The sequence below is a fragment of the Bradysia coprophila genome, chromosome X, assembly GCF_014529535.1.
Source record: "Bradysia coprophila strain Holo2 chromosome X, BU_Bcop_v1, whole genome shotgun sequence".
In the NCBI taxonomy this organism is placed as follows: Eukaryota; Metazoa; Arthropoda; class Insecta; order Diptera; family Sciaridae; genus Bradysia; species Bradysia coprophila.
Genome location: NC_050737.1, coordinates 4207098 through 4222146, shown reverse-complemented (window position 1 = coordinate 4222146; position 15049 = coordinate 4207098). Strand labels below are relative to the sequence as shown.

The following is a 15049-nucleotide window of genomic DNA, read 5'->3' as shown; positions in this document are numbered from 1 at the left end:
TTTTAGTACAGTTTCAGTTCAGTGAAATTTTTTTACTGAAATACAGCATGTAATAAAAATTGTTAAATGCAGTTAGTGTTAACGCTGTATACTTGGAGAAGTTAGGGTTGCTTTCCATTTACCAAAAAAATACTCAGTGTGAGAGACAAAATTGAATTTTTACAATTTTGCTCTGTTTACTTGTCAGCTTGCTTTCTCACTGAGTTCTTTTTGTTGAGTGAAAACCATACTTTACCTATAGTCGTCATTTATATTTTGTGCTACGACAGAGTGAAAAAAACGGGAATCGATTACTAGCACCAAGAGGGCAGCAGATCTAGAAGGGTAAATGATTTAGTGTAAGTGATAATGATTCTTATTCTATTATTTATTCAGCCTACGAATATTTCCTGTGTTAATGCTCTCGACATTTTAAAATTTACACTCTCCACTGTTACTATATACTGTGCAATTTTAAATTTTAATGTTTTTGTGCATATCATGCCAACACTGCGAAGACTGCGGTCCAGTATTTCAAAGAAAATATTATAACTACTGGGAAAGACACCTGCAATTTTATGGCAAAACACTGACAACACTGCAACACTATAAATTATGGAATATCCCATAAAAATAAAAGTCAAAAGAGCAACACTGCCGACATCTAACGTATAGAAAGAAAATAAAGTGTCAACTTTGAAGTGTCAAAAAGTGTCTAAAATTTCAAAGATATTCAGTGGAAAATCGACAAATTATCATTTATTTATGCATCAACGACGTAAAAAACCACTGTGCATCGGATTACATCGGCAAAACAACACCATTCATTCATAAAAATCGCAAACGAAATCAAATCAAAATCGAACTGTCGGAACTGTCAAACAGCCGGTCGCCCGTCAAAATCATCTTTTTTCTCTCGGTACGAAGACTTGTGGCGCTATTGAAAATATTTAGTCTTAGACGGAATTAAGCCGTCATACAGCCATTTTAAAAATGGCTGCATTAATGTAGTTGTCCTTTAATTCAGAAAAATATTAAAAATACAAAAAGGAAGTGTTGGAATCCAATTCACAGTGATAAATAACGAAGAAATTTGTCGGGTAAGTGTACACGGACATTTGTGCCAATGGGTTTTAGTCAGGAGTTACAGTTTCATTGTAAAATCACGATTTTTCACAAAAAAAATTTTTATTAAAAATAATTGCATTGAATGTGATCATCTACAAAGTGACGAAATGACTCGATACGAAAAATTGTGAAGACTGACCTGAAAATGTGAATCCTCATTGTTCCAGGAAAAAAAATCTGATTTTGTTTGAATCATTTTGTCGGAATCTCAGGGGGGGCCGAAACGAGTTCAGTCTACGATAATCATGGGGTCTTTTCTTCATTTCAATATCACCAAAATTTTTGTGTGTAGAACATTTCTTCAGACGATGACAATTTCAATTTTTTATTTTTATTCTTATTCTTGCAATGGATGGACTATTAGTGTAGAGTGTCGTCTAGCATTTGCAGTGAAAATATTTCGTGTGATCCGAGAGCCAGTGAGAGTCATTTGTTATTATTATTATTTTTTTTGATTTGTTTTCTTGTGGATGAAAATGAAAACGCAAGCGCATTTCACGTTCAATATTACAAAAAAAAAATTGGTTCAACAAAAACAACCCAAATGAATTGGCTCTATTTATAGAAATTAGCGCCCCAAGATGAACGAACTAATTTTTGTTTCAATGATCATGATTCTACATGACAAAAAAAACTATATATCGATATGCGGGTTTTTAGTGCGCCGTCATTTTGGTTGTTAACGCACTTTATAAATGAAAAAAAAAAAGAAAAATTCAACAAAAATGACAGCAACAAAGATCAATTTTACTCGTGCGAAATTTGCATTTTTGTTCATTTGTTTTCGTTTAATCGCCTGCACTTTCTTCGTTTATATATGTATATCAGTCTGGTACTGATATTTCGGTCGTTTTGTATGAGAAATCAATTTTTCGGCATGCATGAAGTTCATTCAGTTTCAAATTGCACTTTTTCCCTTTGTAATTGGACATATACTCTACCTGAAATACTGACCTATGACCGGTGATTCACCAGGTATCAGATTCGAACAGTCGGAATCGACATATTCTGCTGCTCGTAAAATTATTTGCTGTTCATGTTGTTTGTTGATAATGTTTCAGACATTTTACACCTTGCTTCCAACACTTCTCGAATATCGTTTGATGTATTGAATGGAACATTCTGGATGTATATTCACTGGTCGCTGTAGTGTTCCATTCCGTCGAACTCGAACTCGTTCTGTTTAATCAGTAAGTTTGCTTTCCGTACCGGTACCTGGTGTATAGAACACATACCCACTACAAAAAGCCAAAGATTTTATCTTCAGCCTAATTTCGATAATTAACTTCGTCTCTACTGTCAATGGAAATCGAATAATCACAATACACTGTGTGGCACACCAAAAATTGTAAAAACTTTTTCTCACTTGAAATCATTGGTGTCCGTACCGGAATTATCCATACCCATTGTTCGTATATAGATAAAAAAAAAATATCACAAACAACGATTGCAGATTATAATTGATGACTCACGTGGTGAGTCTCACCGAATATATCTATATTCGAGAGTTTGATTTAATCAATCGAAATTCTCCTGCTATTTTCTTTGTTCTATTTTGGGGATTATTTGTAAATCCAATACTGTTAAGAGGTCAACCTATTTTCTCCTCTGTGTGTAAGGTTGTAGCTAAAAAATTTATATTTTTTTTTTAACTTTTGGATCATTTGTAGATATATTCACACCAACCTACTCGACCTTAAAATGTAATTTACATTTTGAAATTATTTACACTAAACATCATGTTATTGTAGCTGGTGATCCGATCGGCCTGCGTACCTTGTGGACCTTACTTGTCATCCATAAACGTCAAGTCAAAAAATGAGAAAAGAGTCTCTGTCCATCTCTTCGTCGACTTCCATTAAATGTTGTCGTCCGGATAGAGATTCTTCTTGAATGGGATTATATTGAGAGGGATAACGTTGTAATGTTGAGGAGCTAGACTAAGATAAGATTCAATTTTTGAAAAGGTGCTTTTCTGAGCGTGGTGATGTTGAATATTTTTTTAGAGAAAATTACTTAAGCATTTAATTCCTTTCGATACATACCAATTTGACAGGTTTCGTTTCAATGTCCATATGTGTTTTGAAGCGTTTTGGAACCGATAGAATTTACCAATGTCTCTTTATTTACCTTTAATCAATGCTTAGCCACACCACCTAAGTGATCATCCAACATTTTCGTGTTGTTCGTTTAATTATAACGTCGAGAGTTGTTCTAGTAAATAAATGGGTCGACCGGGTTATCAACGAATTCAATGAATGAACTCAATTACCTATTAATTATGTATAAGTACACCAGATGCACTATTCACGCCCATTAACCATTGTCTATTGACAGCTGATAGTCTTTGAAGTGTTAATGTTGCAAAGAAAGGTTCTACTGATTGAGTTACGCCCTGGTATTTGATGAGAAAAGAAATCTGTGAAATACTAGTGTCATTGAAGTCTGCTGCAAGCTGCTGTCCCCAGTCACTACTGATTTTCTATTTTTACGGAATGATCCAGAGTATCATTTCATCGAAATTGTGTGAGTTCATTCCAGGTTTCTCAATTAATTTTTTTTGTTTTTTTATCTGAATTCATCGATTCAGAAACATTAGCTAGATGAGGAACGAGATTTTTTGTTTGGTTTTATTTCAATTCCATCAAAATAACGATGACAACACACCATGCCGATTTTCATACTAGATATCGTGCGCATATGTAGTGTGTGGTTTATTGTACAGTACACCGAGCGTAGTCGTTCTGTGCTTCTCTATGAACATGAGGTTATTGTTTAGTATATATCAGAGGGGTTCATTCACACCATTGCACTGACCTTTTTTTTGTGTCTCTTCATTTTTTGTTTTGTTTTGTAAAACAAATTTTTTTATAAAAAGAACATTTATTTAGGTATGAATAGCGATGTCAGTGCTTCGCCGATAGGTGTACCGGTGTTATAAATGTGTAAATACTAGAACAGACGAAACGTGACCCAGTCATAAAAAATTGTTTCGGTTTATCTTAGACAGTGACCACATTGCAATTTTCAGTTGCATTTTACTCTAAGTGTACGAAAAATAAATATTTTTATCTACAAATTAAATGTGACTTAACGAAAGCTTGTACTTACCTCCCGACTCGTAATAATATCGTTGCATATCGCAACTGTTGAGTACTCGAAAAAATGTTGTGCATACACAAAATTATGAAATGAATTTTGAGCACTGATATTATGTTAGAAAACACGAACAAACTCGTCTTCACACATTCGTCCATACATGTACAGCATATGCATGTAGAAAATCCTAATGTCACTGTGTGCATCAAAGTGCAATCATTCATTAATATTGCTGTTGCATATATTACACCTTCATGCAGTCATCGTTGCTGTTTTTCGCATACGAGCCCTAATTGTTAGGTAATTTTGTGTTGCATCTGCTAATTATTCAATTTGTGGCGAATTGTTTTGCTTTCTGTGTCCTTCGGGATCGTACTAAATTTTAACATTGTGTATTATGCATGATTTAACCGTGCTCTTAACTGTCGAACGGAGCGCACGGATGGTTGAACTTTCCACCAAAAAGCGGACCTAACCGATCCGTTCTCTTCTTCTCTTTTTTGTTAAACTCGCAACGGAGACAGTACGATAATTTTTCCGAACGTTTCTCGTCCGACTCTGTCACAATGGTCACATGTTTGTAAAAAATGAATAAATAGCAACCTTTCGTGCGAGAAGGATTTTTTTTTTGAAACTTGAAATAAGGACATTTTGTACCTGAATAATATGACACTACCTGAAAGGACTGTGAGAGAGTGAATAGATTACTGTTCCGAATGCACACCATTTTCAGTTTATCTGTATTATAAAAATCTAAAACAGTTGGTCACGTTTCAAGTCTCTCTCTGATATCAACCCTGATTTGACTGAACTGTTTACGATTTTCTGATTGCAGGTTAATTTCAAATCAGGTCACATGGGATGCAGTTGTTTCCAAGGGTATTCTTGACCCGTTTTGAACCTTAATCCCTTTTTCTCATAGTCTGTTGTGGTACGTCTCTTCAATAGTATTGTCACGCGCCGGTTTATTGCAACAATTGTTTACCCAGTTCTTCGCGGGATTGTCATTTGATCTGACCTGATGAAGTATCTGTTAAAATCAAAAACACTTCGTAACTCCGACTGTAGATCTACAGCCAGCGTTTATTATTTTCGCACAGAGTCAAGTGTTGTATATATTTTGAAAACCTTGTACAGTATACGAATCAAGGCATACATAAATGCGATAACGACACGACAGTGTATTACATATATATAAAAACGGAATATATTATTACAATAACAGTAGAAACTGAATGAAAATCTCTGTAGAAGATCGTCGTCTGCGATAATCAATTACTTATACCGGAACACACAGTTTTTTTTTCTCTCTCCTCGCAGCTCATGTGTAACATCATATTTCTATGAAGCAATAGCATCAATTTTTGTTATGAAAAATATTGTAATTTTTAAAATGGAATTACTACAACAGCTTGGTCTCGATCTATAAAAAAACAACAACAACGACGATACGATACACACACTCTTGATCATCGTCGGTGGTGAAAATTTCACATAGTTTTTTTACTTTGAATTCAAATTAACGAGTTCTTTTTGAGGTCTTATTCTATTTTGACGAGATGTGGAAAATGTAAACATATTTTATTCTTGGTATAATATGCATAAGGAGAAGTTGTACTACAGTGTGTTTACGCTTTTGTATTCACAAAACAATAATTTAATTTCAATTGGGTTTTCGTTGGCTTATTTGTATTTACATATTTGGGTTGACTTTCGATTTTGCTTCGTTGAGTGTTTTTGTTTGTTTCGCTTTCAATTGGAATGGAACTGACATCGGAAAGTTATATACCGAAAATAATTTCGGTGCCTCTAAGTTTCCATTCGAATTGTTTTACACTTTTCAGCGCATTGTGTGCAAACACACGTAAATCGGTTCAGTAACACATTTGAAATAGGGAGTGGATATTCTTCTAAATAGTTTAGTCAAACGAACAGGTTCATGTTCATCGGAGGAAATTTATCCAAATGTTTTACACTATCATCAAAAGCTGATACAATTCTGATTGTAAATGTGATATTTATGCGAGCTTGACATCTAGTTATCAACAACAAGAAATTACTTTCTAAACGAAGGTTAAACGATGAGAGAAAATCGTGTGAAAAGAACTGTCTGTGTGGTCATTCCCCTTGCCTTCATAGTAGTGTCTGCGAGTCACATGCTTGATTTGTAAAACTATTTCGGCTAAAGAAAAATGCGAAAATATGAGCAAAGCCTTTGCAACGTTAGCCTGTTTTCACAGAACCGAAGATGCCACACTTCTTGGGACTAAATCAGGTTGGATTAAATGGACTAAATTGAAATGCGGATCCCCGAAGGTGGACTGATCTCATTTATTCCCATACGATTTAGTCCATTTAATCCACGAAATGCGAACGGTTTTAGAAAATTTCTATCGAAAATCGAGAACTTCTATACCTGTGTGGATCAAGGTGTAGTTCCGAAATATCATTTTACATTTCATGTCAAAACGAACTCCATAAAATTAGTATCACTCACGCTCCACCACTTGATGCGCACGCATACTCAAATCATCTTCCAATTTTCATCTTCGTATAGTTTGATGTTTTTAATATTATGCGAAGGTCAACCGAAATAATCATAAAACTGTAGATATGTTCCGAATTATATACTGGATGTCAGCGACGAAAATTGAGAGCTGCTTGCCATTTCCATAAAAATAAAAAAATAAAAAATTGATAGAATTTTACGCACAACCAAGCAACGAACACGAACGAATAATGATATTTGATTAATAAACGATACGCTAACCGCTATGTGTATAATTGACATGTTAAAGAAACGTGAAAGATAATGCACTCGAACATATACGATTGAGTGACTCTTAACACTATAACTGCTAGTTTTACAAAATAATCTCGTTTTCATCTCGATTTAAAATCTCGGGGGTATGGATGAAACTGTGAGCGAATTACGGGAAGTTATTGTTTCCAATTTCGCCTAATCCGATCATGTCGAAGATCTGTCAAGGTCAAAACCCTCAGACTTATCAAGGTGAAGTCATTTGTTTTGAATTTATTGAACACGTGTGTGTAATGAACGATTTTGCATATTTATACCCGGTGACAAAACACATTAATCATTCCATCTATTTCGAACATTTGAACAATTAGTCATTGCGGTGCCTTTTCTCTCGTCGATGAGATCGTAAAATGGCGAAGTAACGGAGAAATGATCTTAGATTGCGGCTTAAGTCGGTGATTAGTGTTTTGCTCTTCAACTCCAATAAAAGTGATTGCATGGCCAGTGAATAATTTAGATAACATACAGACACATTCATGGTTTTGTGCAAGCTAATTTTCAATTCGAATTGTTTGAGACATTTTTGTTGTCTGAAACAATTGATAAAAAACGAAGAATTCTGTGTTTCGGTTGCGCAGGAAAGTTAGTCAGACATTTACAAAATGTTTGGTAGAATGTTAAACCAGAACCCCCTTCTTCCTTGGCCCTATTCACATTTTCATTCTGTTGGCATTTTCCGTATGTGTAGTATGCCGGCCGGTACCCTTTCCTTTGTCTATTCGAACCTCCGTTTTTTATCTCGAATTCAAATTTGACTGTCATACTCACTAGTTACACCCATACCTTAACGTTTATCAACATGTTTTCGGAACTGTGTTATTCTCCTGGAGCTATTACGTTGCAATGACGAAACAGTGTTTTTACTACGTCTGACATGATAAAACATTATTCGCTGAAATACTCTTTGCAACGTCTGATGGATCGAATGACTTTTTCAACCGAATTAATTATTCATTCAAATTGTCTGTGATAGTACACAGATGTGGTACTTACACTCACGTTGATTCGTACACTTTGTTTTCTTTCCAACGAACAGTTGTAAGCTTTAAAATACAAAGAGAATTCATGTAATATTCATTGGGGTCTCCCAGTCTTACAACGGGTTTTGCTGGTAATATAACTAAAAAAGCTATCCGGTCCACGACAAAAATTTGAAAAGACAAAATTGAAAATTTTCAAACTAAATTTTACACTTCCGGCCGAATTGGATATACTCGTTTGTCCATTTAAATGCACAGAAACATTTTCAACTACATTTTCAGTCTTACAGTCTATGTTAATGTGGACAAAAGAAGCAACAATAAAGTATTGTCTCTTGCAGACCCCAAAAAGAAGAAGAATTTCTTCGTCGGAATAATTTCAATTTTCAGCTCAACCTCTGTTGTATATTAAAACAAATTACAATATGTAAATGTCGTGCACACACTTCTTTCGTTGATAAGATTTTTGTGTGTGTGTTGTGCGAGCATTTCAAATGATTATAATCCTTCGCAAGTATTACGTCGCTTAAAAAATCCGAAATATGGGGAGGTCATAACATCTGATATCGACGTCATGACATTGCTTTTCATGTATACGAACATTCGCATCATATGTTTTAAACAAAAATATACTGAAATTATGTGGTCTGTATGAAACTCGTAATATGAAACATGTTTAGAGCTCGTCGCTGGATGTGTTTTTTCACCCATGGTGTCTATATTTGTATTTATAATAATTTTGATTGGAAGTTGAATATATAACTTCCAAACAAATAATTAACAAGTGCGATCATTAGGTGGTCTTGCTCGAAATTTATTATATTTTAACATTTCAACATTCATCGTTTTCAGTAAAATCAATTTGGTTAAAATTATTCGGTCTGTTTACCGAAGAATTTTTTTGTTTTTTTGTTCAGTCGCATTTTATTAAAGCACATCAATTTTTCGGTTCTTTAAAAATTTCGAAAATTGTGAGAGATTTTGATAAAAATTTCCCACACTACACCGTTATCGCTTACAACCAAAGCATTTTATTTGTGTGTTTCTGGATTGATAATAACATCGAGATGGATAGAGAGAGAGAAAAAAAGCAAATTAAACTTAAATATTTCGTAACGAAAAGACGCAACCGACAAAATAACATTTTACGAAATTTCACTTGTTTTAACAGATCGAATTTACATTTATAAAATGATGTCACTCAATGCCAGAAAAAATTCTTCGAATGTAAACATCAGGGGGTTGAATGAAGTTAACAACGAAAATAGAAATTTTACTTCGAATTTGATGCAATGCTTTAGAAAAACAAATCTGCCCACATGAAGTCGAGTCTTTTGTAAAAGTTTTCATTTGATATGGGGGACCTTTAGCAATTATAAAAATTGTTGGGAAAGTATGTGGAACGAACTCAGTTTAATCAGGAAAAATTCATTAAAAGTTTATAGGTTAATAAATAAGGTCAATGATTGCTTCTATTCGTTATTCGTTTCTACCGTTGATACATAAATGTTAGTAACTGTTATGCAGTCACTAATACTATATCACGACAAATTCCTTTGTTCCAAAACAAAAGGCTGGAATAAGAAATGAACACCTTGTGAACATTAAAAACTTTAGTGTCGAGGATCTGTACACTCTGAGCTATAGGAAGACTGCAAGTTCAACTGCATCCGGAATTTTTGTTAACCGGTTTATTGCTAGGCAACGTCAAAATCGTTCTTATTTTCCTTTTAGTAAGTTGTACAATTGAACCATGTGTACATAACTGTTTTATCCTTACCGTGTAGAATCCTTTAAAAACAAGATTTTTTTATTACTGAGATTTTATTAACAACCTTTTGCTTTTCCTTTTCTTTCAGCTGCTCAACTACGCATAGTGAAAACAACACTCATGTGAATCAACAAAGTGCTTTAGTAAAATACACATTTGAATATACCACCTATTGATATTTTGAAGAAAAGAAAAACGAAAACAAAACAATTGCCAGAACGAAAAATCGTATTCTTAAGTGATTAATCGTAAGACATTTTCATTTATTGTGAGCCATTGTGAACTAGTGTGTCGTTTACGCATAAAATACAGCGTTAGTTCCGAGTCCATAAGTGAAATAATCGCGAAATTTACCTTTTTCGTGAATCAAAATTCGTCAAGAAGAGCCATTCACAACAACACCATTTATGTATTGCAGTAACGGGAGTAGTATGGCTACTCTGTTACAGCAAAAAAATTGTATGAAATCACTTACAAATGGTGGCGGCGGTGGGAATGGCAGCAATGCCGGCCAAGGTACACGGGTTCTTCTTCCGCATGAAATGGTTAGCATCCCTATATCGCCGATGACAACGTCCGGTTCAACTTTATCCACTGGTGTGTCAACTGTCCAGCATCATCACAGCCAAACACTGCATCAACAACATCATCATCAACAGCAGCAACAACAACAGCCTAATCAATTCACCAATTACAATTTTTACAATAGCATCCATAGTAACAGCGATAGTGCTAATATATTTCGTCAACCGTCAACTTCAACCATTAACCTGCAACATCCTCATCACATCTCACACAATCCCGACCTATCGACGTTAACTTCATCCGTGCCATTTATGAATCAATCGGACCATTCAGATCATTCGAATAACGCAACGACATCGTGTTCGGATATCAATGGCGATGAAATTAAAACCGAAGTGAAAATCGAGGAAGATGTCACCGAAAGCAGCGAACAAAATCTGATTCAACAAATGGACGAGGATGAACAGGAGCCGGAACCCGAAATCGATATAGTCATAAATAATGTAGTGTGTTCGTTTAGTGTTAGGTGTCATTTGAATTTGCGCGAAATTGCATTGAATGGTATCAATGTGGAATTTCGGCGAGAGAATGGTATGGTTACGATGAAATTGAGGCGCCCATATACAACTGCGTCGATATGGTCGTCGGGTAGAATTACATGTACTGGTGCTACATCGGAAGATCAGGTAAGGCATCAATTGATTTATTTACTTATTTAGAAGTTGAGTTCAAGATTCAGTTGGATCTTAAGACTTAACTTTCTAGTTGTTGATATGAACGTATTCATTAAAAATTGTTCTGCTAGAAAAGCAGAAAAACTAAGCTAAGCATAGTTCTAGAGAATTTTACATCCTCTAAAGTTATAACTAAAGCGGTTTCTAGTTCCTTTGATTTTCAATTGGTCTCCAATATAGAAGATGTGTAAAATTCACTAAACACTTGATCCTTTCGTCCAACTATCTCAAAGGAGATTCCCTTCATATGTCAGTTCTTCCTAGATTCTCCCTTATTCAAACCCAATATTTTGCCAGGATTTAATGTTTGCACTCAAAATAGCTTCGGGTCAAAATAAAAGACTCAAAAGTTCGAAAACGGTTGTATCGTATCTTTCACACGCACATACCGTACATAGTATCTTCCGCAGTTTGAAAACCCTTTCAGACGTTCAGTCAAACGCCATCAATTTCCTAACTCCGAATACTCTCATGTTGATTATTGTCTTTTTAATTAATCTTCCTTCAATAGTCGGTTTCGGCTTGTTAAATTTTCTGTACGTCAGGAAAGTAAATGTTTTATTAAAAAATGAATTTATGGAGTAAGGGCTTTGATTCGGATTTTTTGTTCGATGTTCAATGTTCGATGTACACAAAATCCATTTGTCAATATTAATGGAGCTCTTGAGTGTCATCAGGTCTAATGTTTAAATGCTAGAGATTAGAAATCGGGAAGTATGTGGACCAATGTTATCAGACCTTATTGCTTTTGATACTTGCAAAATTCCATAAAATTACCCGAATCCTTTTAAAGGAGTTGAATGCAAGGTGTGTAAAAATTCTTTATAAACCGCAGTGTGCGTCTATGGAGATAAAACCGACGATAAAACATACATTCTCGTCCTCTTCTCGATGTAGGGAGATCATTTTGTGTTTTGTTGCATAAAATATCTTATGTTTCTGCTGGAAAATTCGTCCATCTTGGAAGTGGAACGGGATACAAGCTTCCTCCTCCGCGATAAACGAATTCCCCGCAGATCCGTAAAGTATGTTAAAAATGCTTAATGATATTTGCTTCATTGCGAGACCATTTGTACCATGTTGTTTAATGGTTAATTGTTCACATCTGTCCACATGTTTAGTAAATTTCGGAACATATGCTCGAAATTGACAATGTTTTGTCGCGAATGAGCGTGTTTGAATATCGAAAAACAGAATCGCCTCATTCCTATACCAAATTAATCAAAAATGTAACTTTTCGTCTTCTGTCGTTGCAGGCCAAAGTAGCAGCACGTCGGTACGCTCGTTGCCTTCAGAAATTAGGTTTTAGTGTAAGGTTTAACAATTTTCGCGTGGTAAATGTTCTTGGAACGTGTAGCATGCCATGGGCTATTAAGATAGTAAATTTTTCGGAAAAATACAAAAATGAAGCCAGCTATGAACCGGAACTGCATCCTGGCGTAACCTATAAACTGAAATTTCCTAAAGCTACTCTTAAGATATTTTCGACGGGAAGTATTACGGTGACAGGTATGTTCGCATGTTCATCAAATAAAATCACTGATGCCATTACTAATCGATTTTTTTGTTTTTATGTACAAACAGCCAGCAGCGTGGCAAACGTTCAGGCGGCAATCGAACACATTTTCCCGCTGGTGTATGAATTTCGAAAGAAGCGAACCGTTGCCGAACAGAAAGAAAAACACGTTAGCGCTTCCGCAAAACGGAAGCATACGTTCGGTCATGCCAGTAATGATCCGATAGACGATAATATGTATGTGTCTGAGTCGGATGAATTCGATGATGACGAGGATGTGGCGAATATTTGAAATTGTTGATGGGGACCAGATGTGAAAGAAGTGGGAGGAGGATGAGAAGCAGGAGGTGCATGAGGAGTAAGAAGACGTTAATAGGAGCTGTGTGTGTCTTGATGAAAAATAGGAAACACGTCTATTCAAATGGCAATATTGTAAGTTGTTTCAAAACTCAATTAATTTACCAAAAAGAAATGAAAGAGAAGAAAATTGAAGAAAAAATTATTGTTGAAATGATTTATATTTTACTGATGAATTAGTTTAAAAACGCTAACAATTAATTACTAAATTTATTAATTTATTTAAATTTAATGGAAAAGAAAAATTGAAAATGATAAAAAAAAGATATGGGGAGATGATACAATATCGTCGACGCGCGCGACTAATTGACTGTAGAAAAAAACAAAACAAAAAATATGAGAAAATCTACTTTAAGTTACCACCGCCTGAATTATGTAAGCGATTAATAATATATACAAAATATCTGGAAAATGTATCACAACTTTTGAGAGCCCAATTTTCTATTTTTTATTATTTCGTTCGTATTTTTTCCGCCTCGAGACAATTTTTTATTTTTATTTTTTTAAATTAACAAAATATGACTGAAATCAATCGTTGTTCACTATAATAAATAAACGGAAAAAATTCAATTCATTCAAAAAGAAAAACATTTTGTTTTCGGAAATTTACTGGAACGGATATAATGCAGAAAAAAAATGGCCAATGGAAGGCAATTGGCCGGACATTTAGCGTTTTTTCATCGCTGTGTCCGTTATTTAATTCATATAGCCAATAAAAATCGACGATCCAATAAAGTGTTGGATCTCGTCACTTCATCGGTTTGTTTAAAGAACATTTGAATTTTTGTCATTTTGTTTTTTTGTTATCGGAACCATTCATTCATCGTCTTAATAAATCTAGCCTAATGAAAAATGGAATCGTCATCCTCAACACTTTTCGTAATATTTTTTCTGTCACTTTCCTTTGCAATGACGACTCTTGCACTGAGACTTATACGCTCGAATACAGTTGGTGCTCGCTATATTCAAACTGCCAATAATTTCTTTCGTTCGTTCCTGCATCAGCCGACGAAAGCTGACGTAATTTATTTCAGTTTGAGAGAAACTTTGAATCTAATTTTGAATTTTTGAAATCGTTTCGAACCGAACTTACAAATTGGTTTGCCGCGCTGACGAAAAGAACAAGCCCATCAAGTAACCATCAAACAAAGTTTCACAAAGTTTTCTTCGGCACAATACCGGAAAGTCGCAAGTAAGTTGCCTCTCAGTTCAGTTTATATTAAGGGGCCGATGACCGTTATAAATCCTCTACACCTTAGCCTCCTATGAGCCTATATATATATCATTTCAGTTACTGTTGATTAAAATTGATTCTATGACACTGTCGATGGAATACGATTTAAGGACATTGCGAGTGGAACCAATTTCTCGTCGAGAGGATAATCTTTTGAACTGAAATGCCACAAATAGTTGATGAATGGGGAAAACAGAACATTTACATTGGCGAAAGAAAATGGCGCAACAACTTTTCAATTTTCTTATATCCATCCATTGAATTCATAACGCGGTTCGCTGATATTGGAAATCACGTGTCTTCCTTGCCTCTGTTTTTTTTTTTTTTTCATTCGTGACTTTCTAATACAAGCGATTTCTTTCTGTACTTGTTCATAAAGAACAGATGCTAAGACTTATTGACATTTTCACCATCTTCAGATTCAAAGTTGATTCATAAATGATGTTATGCAATGTGTGTTTTTACACTTACATGATTTGTTGTATATTATGATTCAAGTTTTTATGCCATTTAACAAATTCGAACTCACAACCAACGAATTTAGTTGGTGACAGCGGACAATGATCATGTTTCGACCCACAATTTTTTTCTTGGTCCAGAAAATACACACAGATATTCGTAATCTACTGCCAGGCACTTAGACCAGCCTTTTCTCATCATAATTATTATTAATCAAAATATTCTGAAATTTCACCCAATTCAATACACTTGACGGTTGTGCGCATGTGGATGGAGGACTAGCCTGACGTGGTTGAACAATTGCCGATAAAGCGACTGAATGTTAAAAAAATAGCACTCAAATGTAACGTGATAGACAAACATTTCGGCGGACATTTTACAAATAGGGACATTGTCACTATCCAATCTCTAGTCTGGGCCTGTAGTGGATGTATCGATATCATTCT

The 15049-nt window shown here is 34.9% G+C and overlaps 1 protein-coding gene across 2 annotated transcripts; it reads left to right on the top strand.

Annotated features, from left to right (window-relative positions):
• The first annotated feature begins 652 nt into the window (after nt 1-652).
• Nucleotides 653-13858, top strand: LOC119084185 (TATA box-binding protein-like 1). 2 transcript variants are annotated; one of them, XM_037194068.1, is made up of 4 exons: nt 653-898; nt 9867-10989; nt 12294-12546; nt 12622-13347. In XM_037194068.1, the coding sequence occupies exons 2-4, from the start codon at nt 10186-10188 to the stop codon at nt 12843-12845; spliced, it is 1281 nt and encodes a 426-aa protein (XP_037049963.1). In that variant the 5' UTR covers nt 653-898; nt 9867-10185; the 3' UTR covers nt 12846-13347. The 2 variants fall into 2 exon arrangements, with proteins under 2 accessions (XP_037049963.1, XP_037049953.1); XM_037194058.1 differs by lacking the exon at nt 653-898 and adding an exon at nt 909-1079 and having other exon boundaries at nt 12622-13858.
• The last annotated feature ends 1191 nt before the right edge of the window (nt 13859-15049 follow it).